Source organism: Danio aesculapii, chromosome 6 (genome assembly GCF_903798145.1).
Source record: "Danio aesculapii chromosome 6, fDanAes4.1, whole genome shotgun sequence".
Lineage (NCBI taxonomy): Eukaryota > Metazoa > Chordata > Actinopteri > Cypriniformes > Danionidae > Danio > Danio aesculapii.
This window is the reverse complement of record NC_079440.1, coordinates 43,110,659-43,127,229: the sequence shown is the minus strand read 5'-3', so window position 1 is coordinate 43,127,229 and position 16,571 is coordinate 43,110,659. Positions and strand designations below refer to the sequence as shown.

General features: G+C 34.8%; 2 protein-coding genes across 2 annotated transcripts; both read left to right on the top strand.

The window, feature by feature from the left end:
• Positions 1–753: 753 nt before the first annotated feature.
• c6h1orf159 (chromosome 6 C1orf159 homolog) lies at positions 754–7,384 on the top strand. The gene is given in 9 exon segments (XM_056460270.1): positions 754–1,329; positions 1,486–1,570; positions 1,728–1,754; positions 1,757–1,813; positions 2,005–2,046; positions 2,881–3,015; positions 3,245–3,270; positions 3,384–3,414; positions 5,739–7,384. Coding segments are annotated over 9 exon segments (570 nt in total). The 5' UTR covers positions 754–1,266; the 3' UTR covers positions 5,843–7,384.
• A 4,109-nt stretch (positions 7,385–11,493) lies between these two features.
• On the top strand, positions 11,494–15,223 carry LOC130230940 (RING finger protein 223). The gene is made up of 2 exons (XM_056460269.1): positions 11,494–11,631; positions 14,032–15,223. The coding sequence occupies exon 2, from the start codon at positions 14,051–14,053 to the stop codon at positions 14,735–14,737; it is 687 nt and encodes a 228-aa protein (XP_056316244.1). The 5' UTR covers positions 11,494–11,631; positions 14,032–14,050; the 3' UTR covers positions 14,738–15,223.
• The last annotated feature ends 1,348 nt before the right edge of the window (positions 15,224–16,571 follow it).

Here is a 16,571-nt window from a genome sequence, read left to right as displayed (position 1 = left end):
AGATTAATAAAGGGACTGAGCCAAATATGAAATGAATGAATGAATGAATGAATGGTACTGTGGATACAATAATCTGTAGGATCATGTAAAACTTCAGGGGTGACCCCAAGTTTATTTTAGCATTTTGTCAACATATATTTAGCAATTTAGGGAATTGTAATTTAACTTGCACTGTGGTTTATTAAATTAGGTAATTTTTATTAAAAACACGACATTCTGTATGATCACATGAGACAATAAATGTGACATCTAAAAGAATAGTGTGGTGAAACAGTGCCGTTTTAGTAATTTGTTTGAAATCTACATACTTAAAAAATAGATTAAATTCGATTAGAGTTGACTAATCTTGCTAATCACTCTGACCGACATACTGCTCTGTCTTTATGTGTCAGCTGTGTGCGGTTCACCACAGTGACCTTAATCTATCATGGTCGAGCTAATATACTGTATCCCAGCAACCAAACCCTTTCATAATAAAGGTCAGAGTTAATAAAATATCTTGCAACGCAATCAACTTTCGTTTGGTTTCACATATTAAATGTTTTTTTACTCGCAGCGCAGCACGAATATAAATTAACGATAGTTACAAATCTGTCTAATGATGGTTGTCTAATAAAAGCTAATCTTATAGCAAAGCTTTAACAGAGAAAGACTTGTATTATGGCAGTGCGTTTTAATAATCAGGAAGTAAACTCCCGTGACAACAGATTTTTGACACATCAAAACTTGCTTTCACGGGTAAGTTCAGGTGTTAATTGTTATAAAACGTCTTATATCGTCGGTAAACGAAACAATCATTGCTACTGTTTTATTAAGAGAGTGTTTAGCATCCTAAATATTCTCAAAGCAAGCTACAATAAATAGCCCGTTGCTCAGTAAACAGACTGTTGAAGAACTTGTTTGGCGGGTAATTATAACTTGTTTATCATACATACCGTATGTCTTTATAACTGGGGCGACAACGTCAGCGATCTGGATGGTACATTTATATATTTTTAATAACGTTACGCCAATCGACATAAAAACAAATCTCAGTTAACGTTAAGTTATCATTGTGGAATTAGGGACCAGTCGTGTTAAGCAATCAATGTCTTCAGAAAAAAATGTAACGCTCACTCTTGATGTTTCCCTACACATACACAAATATATAAACATTTAAATGACGTGATCAGAACGATTTACTTCCAACTGTGGTATTTTAGACCATAAAGATAACAGGCTTCAGATCCATATTGACTCCATCTAACCCACAGGACTAATCTCATCATGAGTAGAGCCTACTACATCATCAGTGCTGCTCTTTATGTGTTAAAAATTCCAGAGACCAAGGTATCTCATGTCTTTTCTCTTGAGGAAACTTTGGAATAATTTCACTCAGTATGTGAGAGCAGTAATTAATGAGAATACATTAATGTAGTAACATGCTGTGAAATTGAATGTATTAATACGGTACTAAGTTTGCCCCTGATGTGTCATGTTTTTCAGGCTCTGCTAGATAACTCCAATGACTGCTGTGAAACAATAAAGAGAATGAATGAATCCTGTGCAAATGTTTCACTCTGTGAACCTGGTATGTTTCATGAATGTGCCTTATTTTTGCAAATACAAACTAATAAGTTTAATTTATGTCCATTTTGCGTTAAACTAGTTCTGTGGAATTTTGTATGTGACTGATATAGCTAGAGTTTTGCTAATGATATTGATTGTGTGGTTGAATCATTCCCTAGGGCCCCGTCATGTTCAGGAAAATAGTACAACTTTTGTGTGCCCTGTGCCTCAACAGACCAGGGGAATTCAACTTCACTTAACAGTAGTAAGTAGACATTAGCTGTATTGTATTGATGATTGCATATACAACAGACTTCACTACACGCATTATGTTTTGTTTAGATGTTTACGTTACAGTTTGGAAATAAAACTAAACACTAAGAAATTCTCCTTATTTACTATATTATTGTTTATCTTTTTATTTATTTTAATGCTTATTTTTCATTCTCTCTTTAGCAAGAACTAATCAAATTCCAGTATCTTTAATCACAGTAATTGGTAAGTTATTTATATCATATACGATTGAGGTTAAGTTAGTTTTACATTCACGCATTCACTTTCTCCTTAATAATATATTTTCAGAAAAGTATTCTTCGCAAAATCGAAATAGTGAAATCATTTTAGCAGCCAGTGACTATCAAAGTATTATTCGGTCAAACAAATAGTGCTAATGTTGTTTTGAAGTCACACTTACATTCGTTTTCTGGCCAGATATTTGAAGTATGATTGTAAACGATATAATGAGCACATTGCAAGTTGTCACTGAATAAATGTGTGAATATAAAACCAACTTTACCTCTATTCATATATGTGACCCTGGACCACAAAACCTGTTTTAAGTCACGTTGGTAAAAATACATTTTGCAAGTCATTTTTATTTTATGCCAAAAATCACTCGAAAATTAAGTAAAGATCATGTTCCATCATGAAGATATTTTGTAAATGTCCTTCCGGGAATGTATAAAAATTTCTGATGATTGATATGCACTGATAAGGACTTCATTTAGACAACTTAAAGGCAGTTTGTTTTCAGAACTCAATTTTTTTATAACTCTTTGATTACAGATTTTTAAATGGTTGTATCTCAGTCAAATATTGTTCTATCCTAAAAAATTGATCAATGGAAAACTTTATTCAACTTTCAGATGATGTATCAGTCTAAATCTCCAAAAAATGACCCTTATGATTGGTTCTGTGGTCCAGGTTCACATATGAATAATGGCTATTCACATTATAAAGATACATGAATTATATATAAAATATGTGTTAAAGCATTTCTTTGTGATGTGCACCCATTAAATGTATTGTTGTACATTGTGTCTGTAATGGCAGGTGGTCCAGGTGTAGCAGCTTCTGTGCTTCTGGGAACTCTACTCATCAGCCTGGGCCTCATCCTCTCAGTTGCATCTTTCTTTTACCTCAAGCGTTCCAACCGCCTCCCTGGAGTCTTCTACAGGCGCAATAAAGGTAAGAAAAAAGGTCACACCCATATTATACATACATACATAGGAACCTGTCACTGACAGCTTCTTTTTTAATTTGAAATGGGGTTTATAGTTTGGTTGACCTTGTTTTACGTAGGTTGTGTTTATTGTCAATTATTAATATCATTATTCATATGTATTGGTCTTGTTTGGGAGGGTTATTCTGCATGTTTCTTTGTGGTTTGTAATTTGTGCCATTTTCTTTTTATCAGCTTTTATATTCCAACCAAGTGAGACGGTAAGATGTGTTTTTGATTTTTCTGTGATATCAAAGACAATCTTTTTCTTTTAAATATTACTGTATAGATACAATAGATACTAAAGTACTAAATTGTTTATTCTCCTACCAAGGCTGTCATGATTCCCGAAGCTACATCTTCAGGTAAGAAGAATTTGAACATAAAGAGAATTTTACAAAAAAATGGAAATCCTACTTACCCTCAAGCGGCTCAACCTTTATGAGTTTGTTTTTTCTGTTGAAAATTATGATGAATGCTGGAAACTGGTACCCACTGGCAAAAATACTATGGGAATACTATGCAAGTCAATTGCTACTGGTTTCCAATGAAACTCAAACAGGTTTAAAGCAACTGGAGGATGGATAAATGATGACAAGATTTTTAGTTTTGGGTGAAGTAAAATTGGAAAGATTTTGATGAATTTTGCCAATTAATTTACAAAACAATAACGTTTTAAAGGGCTGAAAAAGGCTGACTTTAATAGTAAGTACTTGATACGCAATAACTTTCCACCCTTGTGGGCTGCAGGCTTTACACTTTCATGTGTCAAGAGTATTTAGCTATTTATTTTTTAGTTTTACATTTAAAGTGGTATTTCTTTATTATAGTAGCCTAGGCCTATGCAAGTTTCTTAATCTGCGTAAAGTATAACTGGCTGTTTAAATTAATTTAGCATCAAAAATGCATTTTGATATCGGTAAATGTGTCTGCAACTTTTGTGAAGCATCCAATCACTGTCATATTAGCTGTCAAAACATGTGCATGACTGCATATTGTTATTATTACTTAAAAAAAACTTATATACTGTGCATGTCTATTGTCATACGCAAATTGTACTAAAGCTGGTACCTTAAAATCAGAATCAGAATCAGTTTTATTGCCAAGTGTGCTTCACACACACAAGGAATTTGTTTTGGCTACAGAAGCTTCCAGTGTACATAAAGTGACAAGTGACAACACAAAATAAATCTGAAAAAAAAAAAAATAATAATAATAATAATAAAAAAATGATAAACATTAAACAGATGCGGTTAGTGAAGAAACCTGGATGTTGAGTTGTATGTACAGATTGTTATAAATATACAGGTTATAAGGTGCTGTGTACAAGTGCGAATGTAGAAAGTATTGCATTGTATATTGATTTAAGGTGCTGTGTACAAGTGCGTATGAGAAAGTATTGCACATATTTATTGCACAAAATAGTACACGTCTAAATTAATAAATGTTTTATTTGAACCCCTTATGGCTATATATATATATATATATATATATATATATATATATATATATATATATATATATATATATATACAGTTGAAGTCAGAATTATTAGCCCCCCTTTGAATTTTTTTTCTTTTTACAATTTTTCGCAAATGCCTTTTAAACAGAGCAAGGAAATTTTCACAGCATGTCTGATTTTTTCTTTTTCTCAGTATGATAATATTTTTTCTTCTGGAGAAAGTCTTGTTTGTTTTTTTTTTTCGGCTAGAATAAAAGCTGTTTTTTATTTTTTAAAACCCATTTTAAAGTCAAAATTATTAGCCGCTTTAAACAAATTTTTTTCGATAGTCTACAGAACAAACCACTGTTATACAATAGCTTGCCTAATTACCCTAACCTGCCTAGTTAACCTAATTAACCTAGTTAAGCCTTTAAATGTCACATTAAGCTGTATAGAAGTCTCTTGAAAAGCATCTAGTAAAATATTATTTACTGTCATCGAGCAAAGATAAAATAAATCAGTTATTAGAAATGAGTTATTAAAACTATTATGTTTAGAAATGTGTTGAAAAAAAATCTGCTCTCCATTAAACAGAAATTGAGGACAGAAATAAACAGGGGGGCTAATAATTCAGAGAGGTTTATATATATATATATATATATTATATATACATATACATATATATACATATACATATACACACACAAATATATATTTATATATAAGCTATTTACTATTTTCCCCAAGTGTATACAACTGCTACTGTAAGAAAATGTCAGAATTCGATACATACTTGCAGTATTACCTTAGCTTGAAAAGACCCGATCTAATCCTGTTTATACGAAATAAACCTGCGCCCAGAACAGTTTTGAAGAATGAAACGATCCTGGATCGTGTCAAATCGTAAATAAACAAATCCAGCTAATTGAGTAATCCACGGGATTACTGTGGACCCCAGGACCGCATGTGTGCATATAAACAACGTTTACAAAGTGACTTCACAAACTACTGGACTGGACATCCATAATACAGCATGTGAACAGAGTTTGTTTTGACAGCGGTCTAAATTTGAGACTTTTAAGAAACATCAAACTGTTTATAGTTTCAAGTGTTATTTTCAACTGTGGCCATTTCTTTAAAGCAACATCTGTTAGAATTAGAAATGTCTAATTATTAAACACTTGCAGTGAAACAGCTCTGTTTAGTACTAAATGTTTTATACTATTCTCTTTTCATTATCCGCAGTTCGCAAGCCAAGATATGTGAGGAGGGAGAGGCCTTCAGCGACGTCAGCATCAAACAGTGCTACCGTGGCAACAGGGGCAGTAACCAAGGTATACAATGTGTGACCAGCCTCCGAAGACCGGGTGTGAGGCCACTTCTGTCCCATAGCACTGTTTCCTTATAGGATTGTTCACTTAATTCTTTTTTTTTTGGTGAAAATTTCCTCCTTAGTCATGTAGGCTACGTGCAGAATTGATCTGTCTTGATGACGTAGTCTTTTATCCTCCTTTCTTTTTAGTTTTTCTTTTCACCGATGCCAGTTATTTATTTCTATTTATATATTTTTCACACAAATTATCGTTTTTTAAGAGACCAGGTGTTGCACTACTAGAGTATTTTGATCGTTAAGCTGTTATTTAATCAATTGAGTTGTTTTCTCTATGAATTTTGTAACGTTTATATTTATTACCAGTATTTTTGTGTGATATAGTACTTTTGAATCTTGTGACAACTGTAACTAAGCTCCAAAGTAAGACTTCCACAGTTAAATTTGCACCTAAGCAGCTCCTTAAACCATATCTAATAAAAAAATATATATATATATACATATAAAAAAAAATCTTTATTTTTGAAATTCCAAACATTTGCCACAAACATTTGCTATATAATACCCTGTATGAGCATTGAAAACTCTCATAACTTGGTTTCCATGTTAGCAGCATATTCATGTTATACCAGATAAGTGTGCATGAAACAAAGCCACATTACTGTATTCAGCATCAGACCTGCACCAAAGATGTTTGCTGGAAATGAATACACTCAAATTCGCTAGGCCTTAAAGTTGCAAACATGTTATTAATACACAGTTTATACAGTAAGAATGGTATTAAAAAAAACTGTTGCCAAACTATTTACTTACCCCATACTTTCACTGTATAAAACAAAGTGCCATTATGAGAATGTGCTAATGGATAAAAACCTAGTCACCTTTTTTGATTTTTTACATTTTATACAAAATTAGAAAGTATGAAAGAACTTAGCTTATATTATTTGGTAAATTTACGGTTGGAAAAAAAGAGATCATTGTTGTGTCATAAAGAGAGTAATGCACTGGTGTTTCTGAGAAAGTCAGTTACCTTTTTACTTTATTTTGTTGACGTTTATTGCAAATAGTGGCCTTTAATATGCCATATCATCCTCTATGCCTATATGAATATATTTATGTTTTCTGTGTAGTTATCATATGTTGTAATGGTTCTGTTTATTTAACGAATTATGTTTGTTTTTTCTACTTCATTTTAGGAGGGCGTTTATAAACATTGTTTTGAAAAATGTATAATTTCTAATATGCTGGATTAATAAAAAGGAAGGAATGTTTACTCAAGCTGATGGGAAATGATATTGTAGGTATACATCAGTGACGCTGTTTTAAGAATATAACCACTTTTAACATTGATTTATGTCATTTTATTGGCTGTTGTGCAGCAACTGGAAAGCATGTCAATGGATTTTGTATATGAATTATGTTTAGATGGATGCTGTTGACTTTTTATTTTTATTTTGTCGTATGTTGGTGTCAGTGGAGTGAGTATTGATCAAGTTGAATCATATTAAAAGAAGATTTCAGTGTTTACAGAAATAAAGTATTTTGATTTATGAGGAAAAAAGTTTGTTCACATTATTTTTTTATAAAAACTATAAAACTTCAAACATTCATGTAAACTAGATATTGTAGCTATTGATATTGTAAATAATCTTCTTAATGTTTTATGATTGGAGTAAGATAAAACGAAAGATAAATAGATTAATATTCTAAACCATCTCCTATTAAAATTGGAGTCAGATATGGGTTAAATTTAAACTAATTTAACATTGTGCACTGGAAAGACCGAACATGCAATGAACCATCCACCAGTAGACACTGTAATTGGTCTAATTGGCCAAAGTGGATTTCCTGCAATGAGCCACCGTGCAGAAACTAGTCCAGCCAGTGAGTGGTGTTGAGAGTCATTTGCCATGATGATATATACAGTTCTCCGCATACATGAGTAGACCCCATTTTGAAAATAAATAATCTCTCAGTGAATATAGGCAATGTATTTTGGTGCATTTAAACAAAACGGATTTATTAAACAGATATATTTATTAGAATAATATTTCAGTCACCAAACATATTTAGAAATTGAAAGATAATACAATTATATTTAAGCAAAATATTGCAAAAAAAATTACAACCTACAAAATTTAAACTAAATTAAATTTCTAACTAAATATTAAAAAAAACTTGCTTCTCTTGATTTTTTTATTCTCTTTTTTTTTAAATTGTATTTAATATTTTGCTCTAACATATATATTTAGGTGTACTACTTTTTGGATCATTATCGTAAGTTATTTTGTTAGATAAACTCCAGATTTGGCTTCAGTACTGACTAATCTAATGTACAGTTGAAGTCCCCCTCTGAATTATTAGCCCCCCAGTTTCTGTTTAACGGAGAGCAGATTTTTTTCAACCCATTTCTAAACATAATAGTTTTAATAACTCATTTCTAATAACTGATTTATTTTATCTTTGCCATGATGAAAGTACATAATATTTAAAGTGACATTTAAAGGCTTAACTAGGTTAATTAGGTTAACTAGGCAGGTTAGAGTAATTAGGCAAGTTATTGTATAACGATGGTTTGTTCTGTAGACTATCGGTGGAAAACATAGCTTAAAGGGGCTACTTATTTTGACCATAAAATGTTTTTTTTTTTTTTAATTAAAAACTGCTTTTATTACAACTGAAATAAAACATAAGACTTTCTCCAGAAGAAAAAATATTATCAGACATACTGTGAAAATTTCCTTGCTCTGTTAAACATCATTCAGGAAATATTGGGAAAAGAAACGTGGGAAAAGTAATTCTGACTTTAACTGTATATGCCCAAATATAATATTGTATAGCTTCCTATTAAAAATATGAATTTAAAAGATAGATTTGTCAGGGGTGTACTTTTATATGCTGAGCACTGTACATTAGAAGTTCTGGGAAAAGTTTGGGAGTGGTGGTTATAAAGCTCTTTTTAGCAGTTTAATTGCTGCCAAGCACTATCATTGTGTTATCGTGTGTAGAATAATTATTAAAATGGGAGCATATTAAGTTGGACTTGAATCAAAAGCAATTCTGTATAATCAGACTTAATTACTATTGTGATTGGGAAACGACTCTTTTGAATGTGTCCAGTCACCAGTTCACATCTGCCGTAAGTAAACAGATGGAAGGACTTTGATCCCATTTCCCAATAATATTATAAGCACTTCCTTATAAAAACACAATGCTAGATGTGAATGGAGCCAACACAGTGTGTCAGACTTTCCATTTGCTAAATGTGATGTTTGTCATGTCTCACTATATGACACCACAGCAAATACACATATTTCTAAGGGATTAAGGCATTTTGACTTAACAATAGTTGGCACACTAATCTGTAAAATACACTATATTGTACATACACATTCATGACATTTGTGAAAACACGTGACTTTAGTTGCACATGTAAACATATCCCAGTTATTTTTCCTCATACCTGGTTGCTTATCTCGGAGAGAGGCAAAAAGTGGTAATAGATTTGCTCATTCAGAAGTCATGTGACTTGGTTTGTTTGAATTATGGCCAATTTCTTGATTATGTTGTTTCTGTTATGCACGTGTGGTTTCTTATCAGTAACCAGCAGTAAAGCTTTGCTTTGTAGGAACAACTTAACAATGACAGTAAAGTTGCAGAATGCTGTTGCTTGTCAACAAGATTTGTTTACAAGATGATATTTTTGTTCAAGAAAAAACATATCCAATGCAATTAGATTTTGATATATATTACAAAATGTGCCCCTGGACCACTTCATAATTTACACAGATATATTTATGTAATAACCATAATTTAGATATTATTTAATAACCAGAAAACACTGTATGAAACAAAAATATAGATTTTTCTTTTATGCCAAATAACAGAATATTAAAGATCGTGCTCCATGAAGATATTTTGTAAATTTTCATACTGTAAATATATCAAAACTTACTATGAATTTAATTTAGACAAATTTATAAGCAATTTTCTCAATATTCAGATTTATTTTGAACCCTCAGATTCTAGATTTTCAAATTGTTGTATATCTCTGTATATCTCAAATATTATCCAATCCGTACATCTTATACATAAATGAAAATTCATATACACTATACCTGACAAAGGTCTTGTAGTCGATCCCAGTTGTAAGAGCAACTTGACTTCTAGTTGATCATTTGGAAAAGTGGCAGAAGGAAGATTTTTCTGATGAATCATCTGTTGAACTGCATCCCAATCATCACAAATACTGCAGAAGACCTACAGTATTAGAGCCCGTTTGGACCCAAGAGTCTCACAGAAATCAGTCAAGTTTGGTGTTACAGTCAGTATGGGGGCGTGTGAGAGACCTGCAGAGTGGATGGCAACATTAACAGCCTGAGTTATCAAGACATTTGTGCTGCCCATTACATTACAAACCACAGGAGATGGCTAATTCTTCAGCAGGATAGCGCTCCTTCTCATACTTCAGCCTCCACGTCAAAGTTCCTGAAAGCAAAGCAGGTCAAGGTGCTCCAGGAATGGCCAACCCAGTCACCAGACATGAACATTATTGAGCATGTCTGGGGTACGATGAGGGTAGAGGCATTGAGGATAAATCCAAATAATCTTGATGAACTCTGGGAGTCCTGAAAGAACGCTTTCTTTGACATTCCAGATGACTTTATTAATAATCCATACATCATTGCAGAGATGTATGGATGCAGTCCTCCAAGCTCACGGGAGTCATAAACAATATTAATTATTTTTCCACAGCATTATGATTTTATATTCTATACATTATTTCTGTTAAGTGACAAGACTTCTGTCTAAGCAAAGTCAAACCTTACTGTTTTAATTAAATAATAAAAAGTCAAGCGTAATCCAGAGACGTTGCCTTTCATATAAACCATGTCTGATTCCAAATGATCAACTAGAAGTCAAGTTATTATTTGTTGTTCCTAAAACTTGGATAAGCGACAAGACATTTGTCATGTAGTGTAATACATAATCCACATTTAATTTACATTTATAGCTTGTTTCATTGTTCAGGTTCTAAATGTGCATCTCTAGAGCCTATTTTTAAAGGGATAGTTCACCAAAACTGAACATTCTGTCATCGTTTACCCAATCCACTTGTCAAAAGCCCTGACTTTCTTTCTTTTGTTGAAAGAATAGAAGTTATTTTGGAAAATGGTATAAACCAGCTAACCACTGACTTCCATACTTTTCCCTACTATATAAAGTCAGTCATTTTCTAACTTTCTTCAGCATTTCTTCTTTTGTGTTCAACAGACAAAGGAAACTCATAAACATTAGGAACCAATTGAATGTAAGTAAATAGTGCGTAAATTGATATTTTTGTGTGAACTATCCCTTTAAGAGATGTCTGTCTGGATGAAAATAGTGTTAAAGTCATTAATTCCCCACAGTGTGATATGAATAGTGTGAGTTGCCAAGGCCTGCTTTGTCATCCTCAATTCTCCAGCCTCCATGCTTTGTCATCCCTACGTTAACTAAGGTATTGAATGACAAAGTACAACCTAATACTGTCAGAAAACCTGTTCCTACTTCCCTGTCTTAATCATCCCTCCCTCTTTTCCATGCATGTATCAGTTGATTTGTGGGGGATGGGAGAGAGAGAGCAAGCAAGGTAATGATTTAAGATTTTACACACTTCAGTCACAGCTCAGAAGTAGAGTTCAGACGTCTGAAGAGCAGAACAGGGCAGTTTTACAGCTTTTGGGGAACTTTTCAGGAATATCTCAATCTGCATCTACAAGAAGAAGCAAGCATTAACAAGATAGAACATTGTCTTCCTTTTTAAAGGTAAAGGTTTTTTCTTACTTTATATACTTTATTTACAAGAACCCGACAAATATATATTTTTATATTTTTGATTTTGATTTGTGCTTTAACCATATGTTGTTGAACCAGTGTTGTTATTATTATTATTAGTCTCTTTGCATTTTAAATCCTTCAGTCTATTTTAGAATTTGTTGAGGAAGTTATAATTACATATTAAAACTAATACTTGTATATTTTGTCTAGTAACAGTACAAATGTAAAACAACTGAGTCACGGTGAACAGTTATACTGAACAGTTATACATGATGCTGAATATTTGTGATATGTTCTGCATGATTACACTACCTGTCTGAAACACATTTGCATATGATTTGTCTCCGCTTATCCTTTATGACACAACACTGCAGTAATGATGTCCAAATCAATCACATTTCGACAGCTTTCGCTGTAACTATTTCAGGATTATAAAATTCAAATTTGGCCTTTTCATTCATTTTTATGGCAAAATAAACATTGTGTTAAAGCACTTGTTTTTATTCAGTCTGATCTACAGTAACTTACAGTAACTTACAGTAACTCTACAGTAAAAACATCAGAATAATGAAGGTATCACTGTAAGCAACATTTGTCATTTATGTGTGTGTAAACTAAATATTATAACATGCACTAGCAGTAATTAGTAGGCTGTCTGCTAATATGTGCTAACAGTTATTTTGATGGTTCTCCAAAAGACATTCCACTAATTACAACTTATTCTAATAAACTAATTCCAACCTAATGGATCATTAATCCATTAGGACCCAAATAATAATTATTTAATAAAAATCATAATCAACTTCATTTTTTCTAATAAAACACAGTATATCTAAATTCTCAATAATAAGTGAACATAAAAATTATATAAAGTTTAGAATTTTACCATGGGGCGGCACGGTGGCTCAGTGGTTAGCACTGTCGCCTCACGGCATAAAGGTCGCTGGTCCGAGTGCCAGCTGAGCCAGTTGGCATTTCTGTGTGGAGTTTGCAATTTTCTCCCCATATTTGCATGGGTTTCCTCCGGGTGCTCCAGTTTCCCTCACAGTCCAAAGACATGCAGTACAGGTGAATTGGATGAGCTAAATTGGCCTGAGTTTGTGTGAATGATTGTATGGGTGTTTCCCAATACTGGGTTGCAGCTGGATGGGCTTCCGCTGTGTAAAACCTATGCCGTAATGGTGACCCACACTGAAAAAAAAATGATTCAAAGATGTTTTATTGGATTTACAATTTTTTAAAGGTAAGTGGTTGTAAACAATTTAATCCAATCAGATTGATTCAAGCTCACAATAAATAGAACGATTACACCCTTCCGCCTTATCTTTGTTTTGGAAGAATCCTCCCTTCCACCCCATCTTCTCCTTTACCTCCCTTTACCAGGGGGAGCTCTTGAGACCTGCCAGATCTCGGATCCCCTTATATCAGGGGTGTCCAAACTCGGTCCTGGAGGGCTGGTGACCAGGAGAGTTAAGCTCCAACCCTAATCAAACACACATGAAGCAGCTAATCAAGCTCTTACTAGATATACTAGAAACTTCCAGGCAGGTGTGTTGAAACAAATTGGAGCTAAACTCAGCTGGACACCTGTCCTCCAGGACCGAGTTTGGACACCCCTGTCTTATATGCTTATTGACCCAGTGGGAGCCTTGGGCTCAATGATCACAGAGCTCATGGCTCTCTCCTGGGAGAGCATGCCAAACCTGCTATTAGCGCCAAACATATCCCCACATAGCAAAATTTCTCTGGCCCAGCTTTGGCCCACAATCTGGTTTTGCTTGGTCCACATGCCGCAGTGAATTACGGTACATGAGTGGACCAAGTCTGGCTTTTAGGCAAGGGCCAAACATGAACCATATCTGGGTAAAGTCTCAGCCAAGCTAATAACTCATAACTGGGCCTGAACTGGACCAGATAGATTGGTGTGTCACGATTGCAATGAAATTGATAAACCATGAAGCATTGCGCTTAAGAAACACTATGGGCGTGCTTGTTCTCAAAGCGACCTGATTGGTAGAATTTTTTTCTTCTCTCAAAAATAATTTTAATGTATTTTAAATGTGGGTCAAGACAGGCCAAACTTACGTGGCCCACATATCAATTTTTTACATCTGGGCCAAATACTACATTTTACATCTGGCCCAAGTCTTGTGTGCCGCCTTAAAGATGGCCCAGGCCGTGTTTGGCCCACATGCTGTGTGCCAGTGCCGGATGAAAGCCTGCTGTGCCAGCTTTATGCCAGATCTGGGCCAGAAAGTGTGAACTCTTGAAATGAATTTAGATTTTAAGTCCCTTACTCACCACAACTGAAACATATTTTTATGAATTTGCTCGCTGTACACATGGCACTTGTGAAATTCAACTCATTTGCTTTATTTTTCATTTTAGACTTTCTTCTGAGCACAGAATGGGGGAGCCAAACGTGTCCCCAGTAACACGCACCAGTTCATCACGGCACCAGCACCAGAGCGCAGCCTCCAGAGATGACCAGGACAATGCCTGGGATGCTGATCCTGAATGTTCGATCTGTTTTTGCGCCTACGACAACACCTTCAAGACACCGAAACTTCTAGAATGCACACATACCTTCTGCCTGGAGTGCCTGGCACGCTTTGTGGCCATTTCCCCAGAGCAGGACGGCACACAAATCACCTGCCCACTTTGCCGCCAACCAACATCCGTGCCTGAGCATGGCACTCCAGATCTGGCCACCAGCGAAGAGGTTTTGGGTCAACTTCCGAGCGACAAGCAACAACTGGAAAGAGTTTACCTAGATGGAAAGAAGCTGTGCTACTCAAACCCGATGATACCCAACTGCGTCTGCATTGACATCGGCGAGCAAAAATTAGAAGAGACAGTGAGGAGAGAAGAGACGAGAAGGAGGAGTTGTGGACACCGGCTGCTGCACTTCTTGGGTTTTCATGGGAACTGGAAGAGGCTTGTGGTCTTCATCATAGTGCTCATGGTGGTGTTCTTCATTATACTGTGGCCTCTCCAGTGTTTTGTCACTTCAGGTTCCATGACAGAGTGCTTTGGGGAATCACCACAGATGCCAACCACATTTGCAGGTCCCAGACCGACATCGGGCTCCTGAGCCAGTAATAAAAAACAAAGAAGGATTTTTTTTTATTCAAAATATGAAGAGTTTGAATTGTGAACTGCAAAACTGGAATAGACTTGACTAATAAGCTAATTGCACTAGACGCCAAAACAGCTTCACATGTCAACTAAATTAATAAGTGATTTCCGAAATCTTGCTTGAAATTGCATTGTTGTTTTACAAACTTCGTAAATGACTCTGTAAATAGATGAAATGATTTACTGTGTTTTAAACAGATGAACAAAATGAACACAAAGGTAGGACTTTTTTATTTTGTGCATTGCTTCGGATAAAAGCATACGATAAATGTAAATAATAGACCTTTTTGAGATAAGTTTCTGTTTGCAGGTGTGATTGCTATGACTGAAAGCATTTAAAAGCATTGCACATTCTGTAAAATGATAATGACTCTGAGATTCATTTTTATTCTTTTGTACGCCGCTTATTTGCAAAATGAAAGTTGGAAAAATAATCTTTTTAAATGTGTATATTATGAAATTAAATTACTGGATTGTTAACAATATATAAGTATTATTTGTATAAACTATTAATTGCATTTAATACTTTGTGTAATGAATCTTACTGTGTTTATTGAATTTTTTACATCTAAATAAACTATATAAACATTGCATATTTTGTTGCATTTATTTATAATACTCTAACGTGCGCATACAGCTATGGAAAATAATATTGAGACCATTTGAAGTCACTGTTTCTTTGGATTTACTGAATTTATAGGTAGGGTGTTGAATAAAATTATATTTGTTATACACACACCGGCCACTTTTTTAGGTACACCTGTCCAACTGCTCATTAACGCAAATTACTTATCAGCCGATCACATAGCATCAACTCAATGCATTTAGGCATATAGACATGGTCAAGACGATCTGCAGTTCAAACTAAGCATCAGAATGGGGAAGAAAGGTGATTTAAGTGACTTTAAACGTGGCATGGTTGTTGGTGCCAGACGGGCTGGTCTGAGTATTTCAGAAACTGCTGATCTACTTAGATTTTTTACGCACAACTATCACTACATACAGAGAATGGTCAAAAAAAAAGAGAAAATATCCAGAGCAGCAGTTCTGTGGGTGCAAATGCCTTGTTGAGGGCAGAGGTCAGAGGAGAATGGCCAGACAGGTTCCAGCTGATAGATGCTTGAAGCGGATGGGCTACAGCAGCAGAAGACCACAACTGAGGCTACTATTCGCACAGGCTCACCAAAATTGGAATAATAGAAGATTGGAAAAATGTTGCCTGGTCTGATGAGTCTCGATTTCTGCTGCGACATTCGGCTGGTAGGGTCAGAATTTGCCATCAACAACATGAAAGCTTGGATCCATCCTGCCTTGCATCAACGGTTCAGGCTGCTGCTGGTGGTGTAATGGTGTGGGGGATATTTTCTTGGCACACTTTGGGCCCATTAATACCAATTGAGCATCGTGTCAATGCCACAGCTTACTTGAGTATTGTTGCTGACCATGTTCATCCCTTTATAACCACAGTGTACCCATCTTCTGATGCCTACTTCCAGCAGGATAATGCACCATGTCTTAAAGCACAAAAAGCATTGTTGCACCATGTCATAAAGCACTGTTTCTTGAACATGACAATGAGTTCACTGTACTCAAATGGCCTCCACAGTCACCAGCTCTCAATCCAATAGAGCACCTTTGGGATGTGGTAGAACGGGAGATTCGCATCATGGATGTGCAGCCGACAAATCTGCAGCAACTGCATGATGTTATCATCTCAATATGGTCCAAAATCTCTGAGCAATATTTCCAGTACCTTGTTTAAATTATGCCACGAAGGATTAAGGCAGTTC

Excerpts from the sequence above, each read along its gene's own strand:
- LOC130230940 (XM_056460269.1), top strand. The coding sequence starts at position 14,051 with ATGGGGGAGCCAAACGTGTCCCCAGTAACACGCACCAGTTCATCACGG.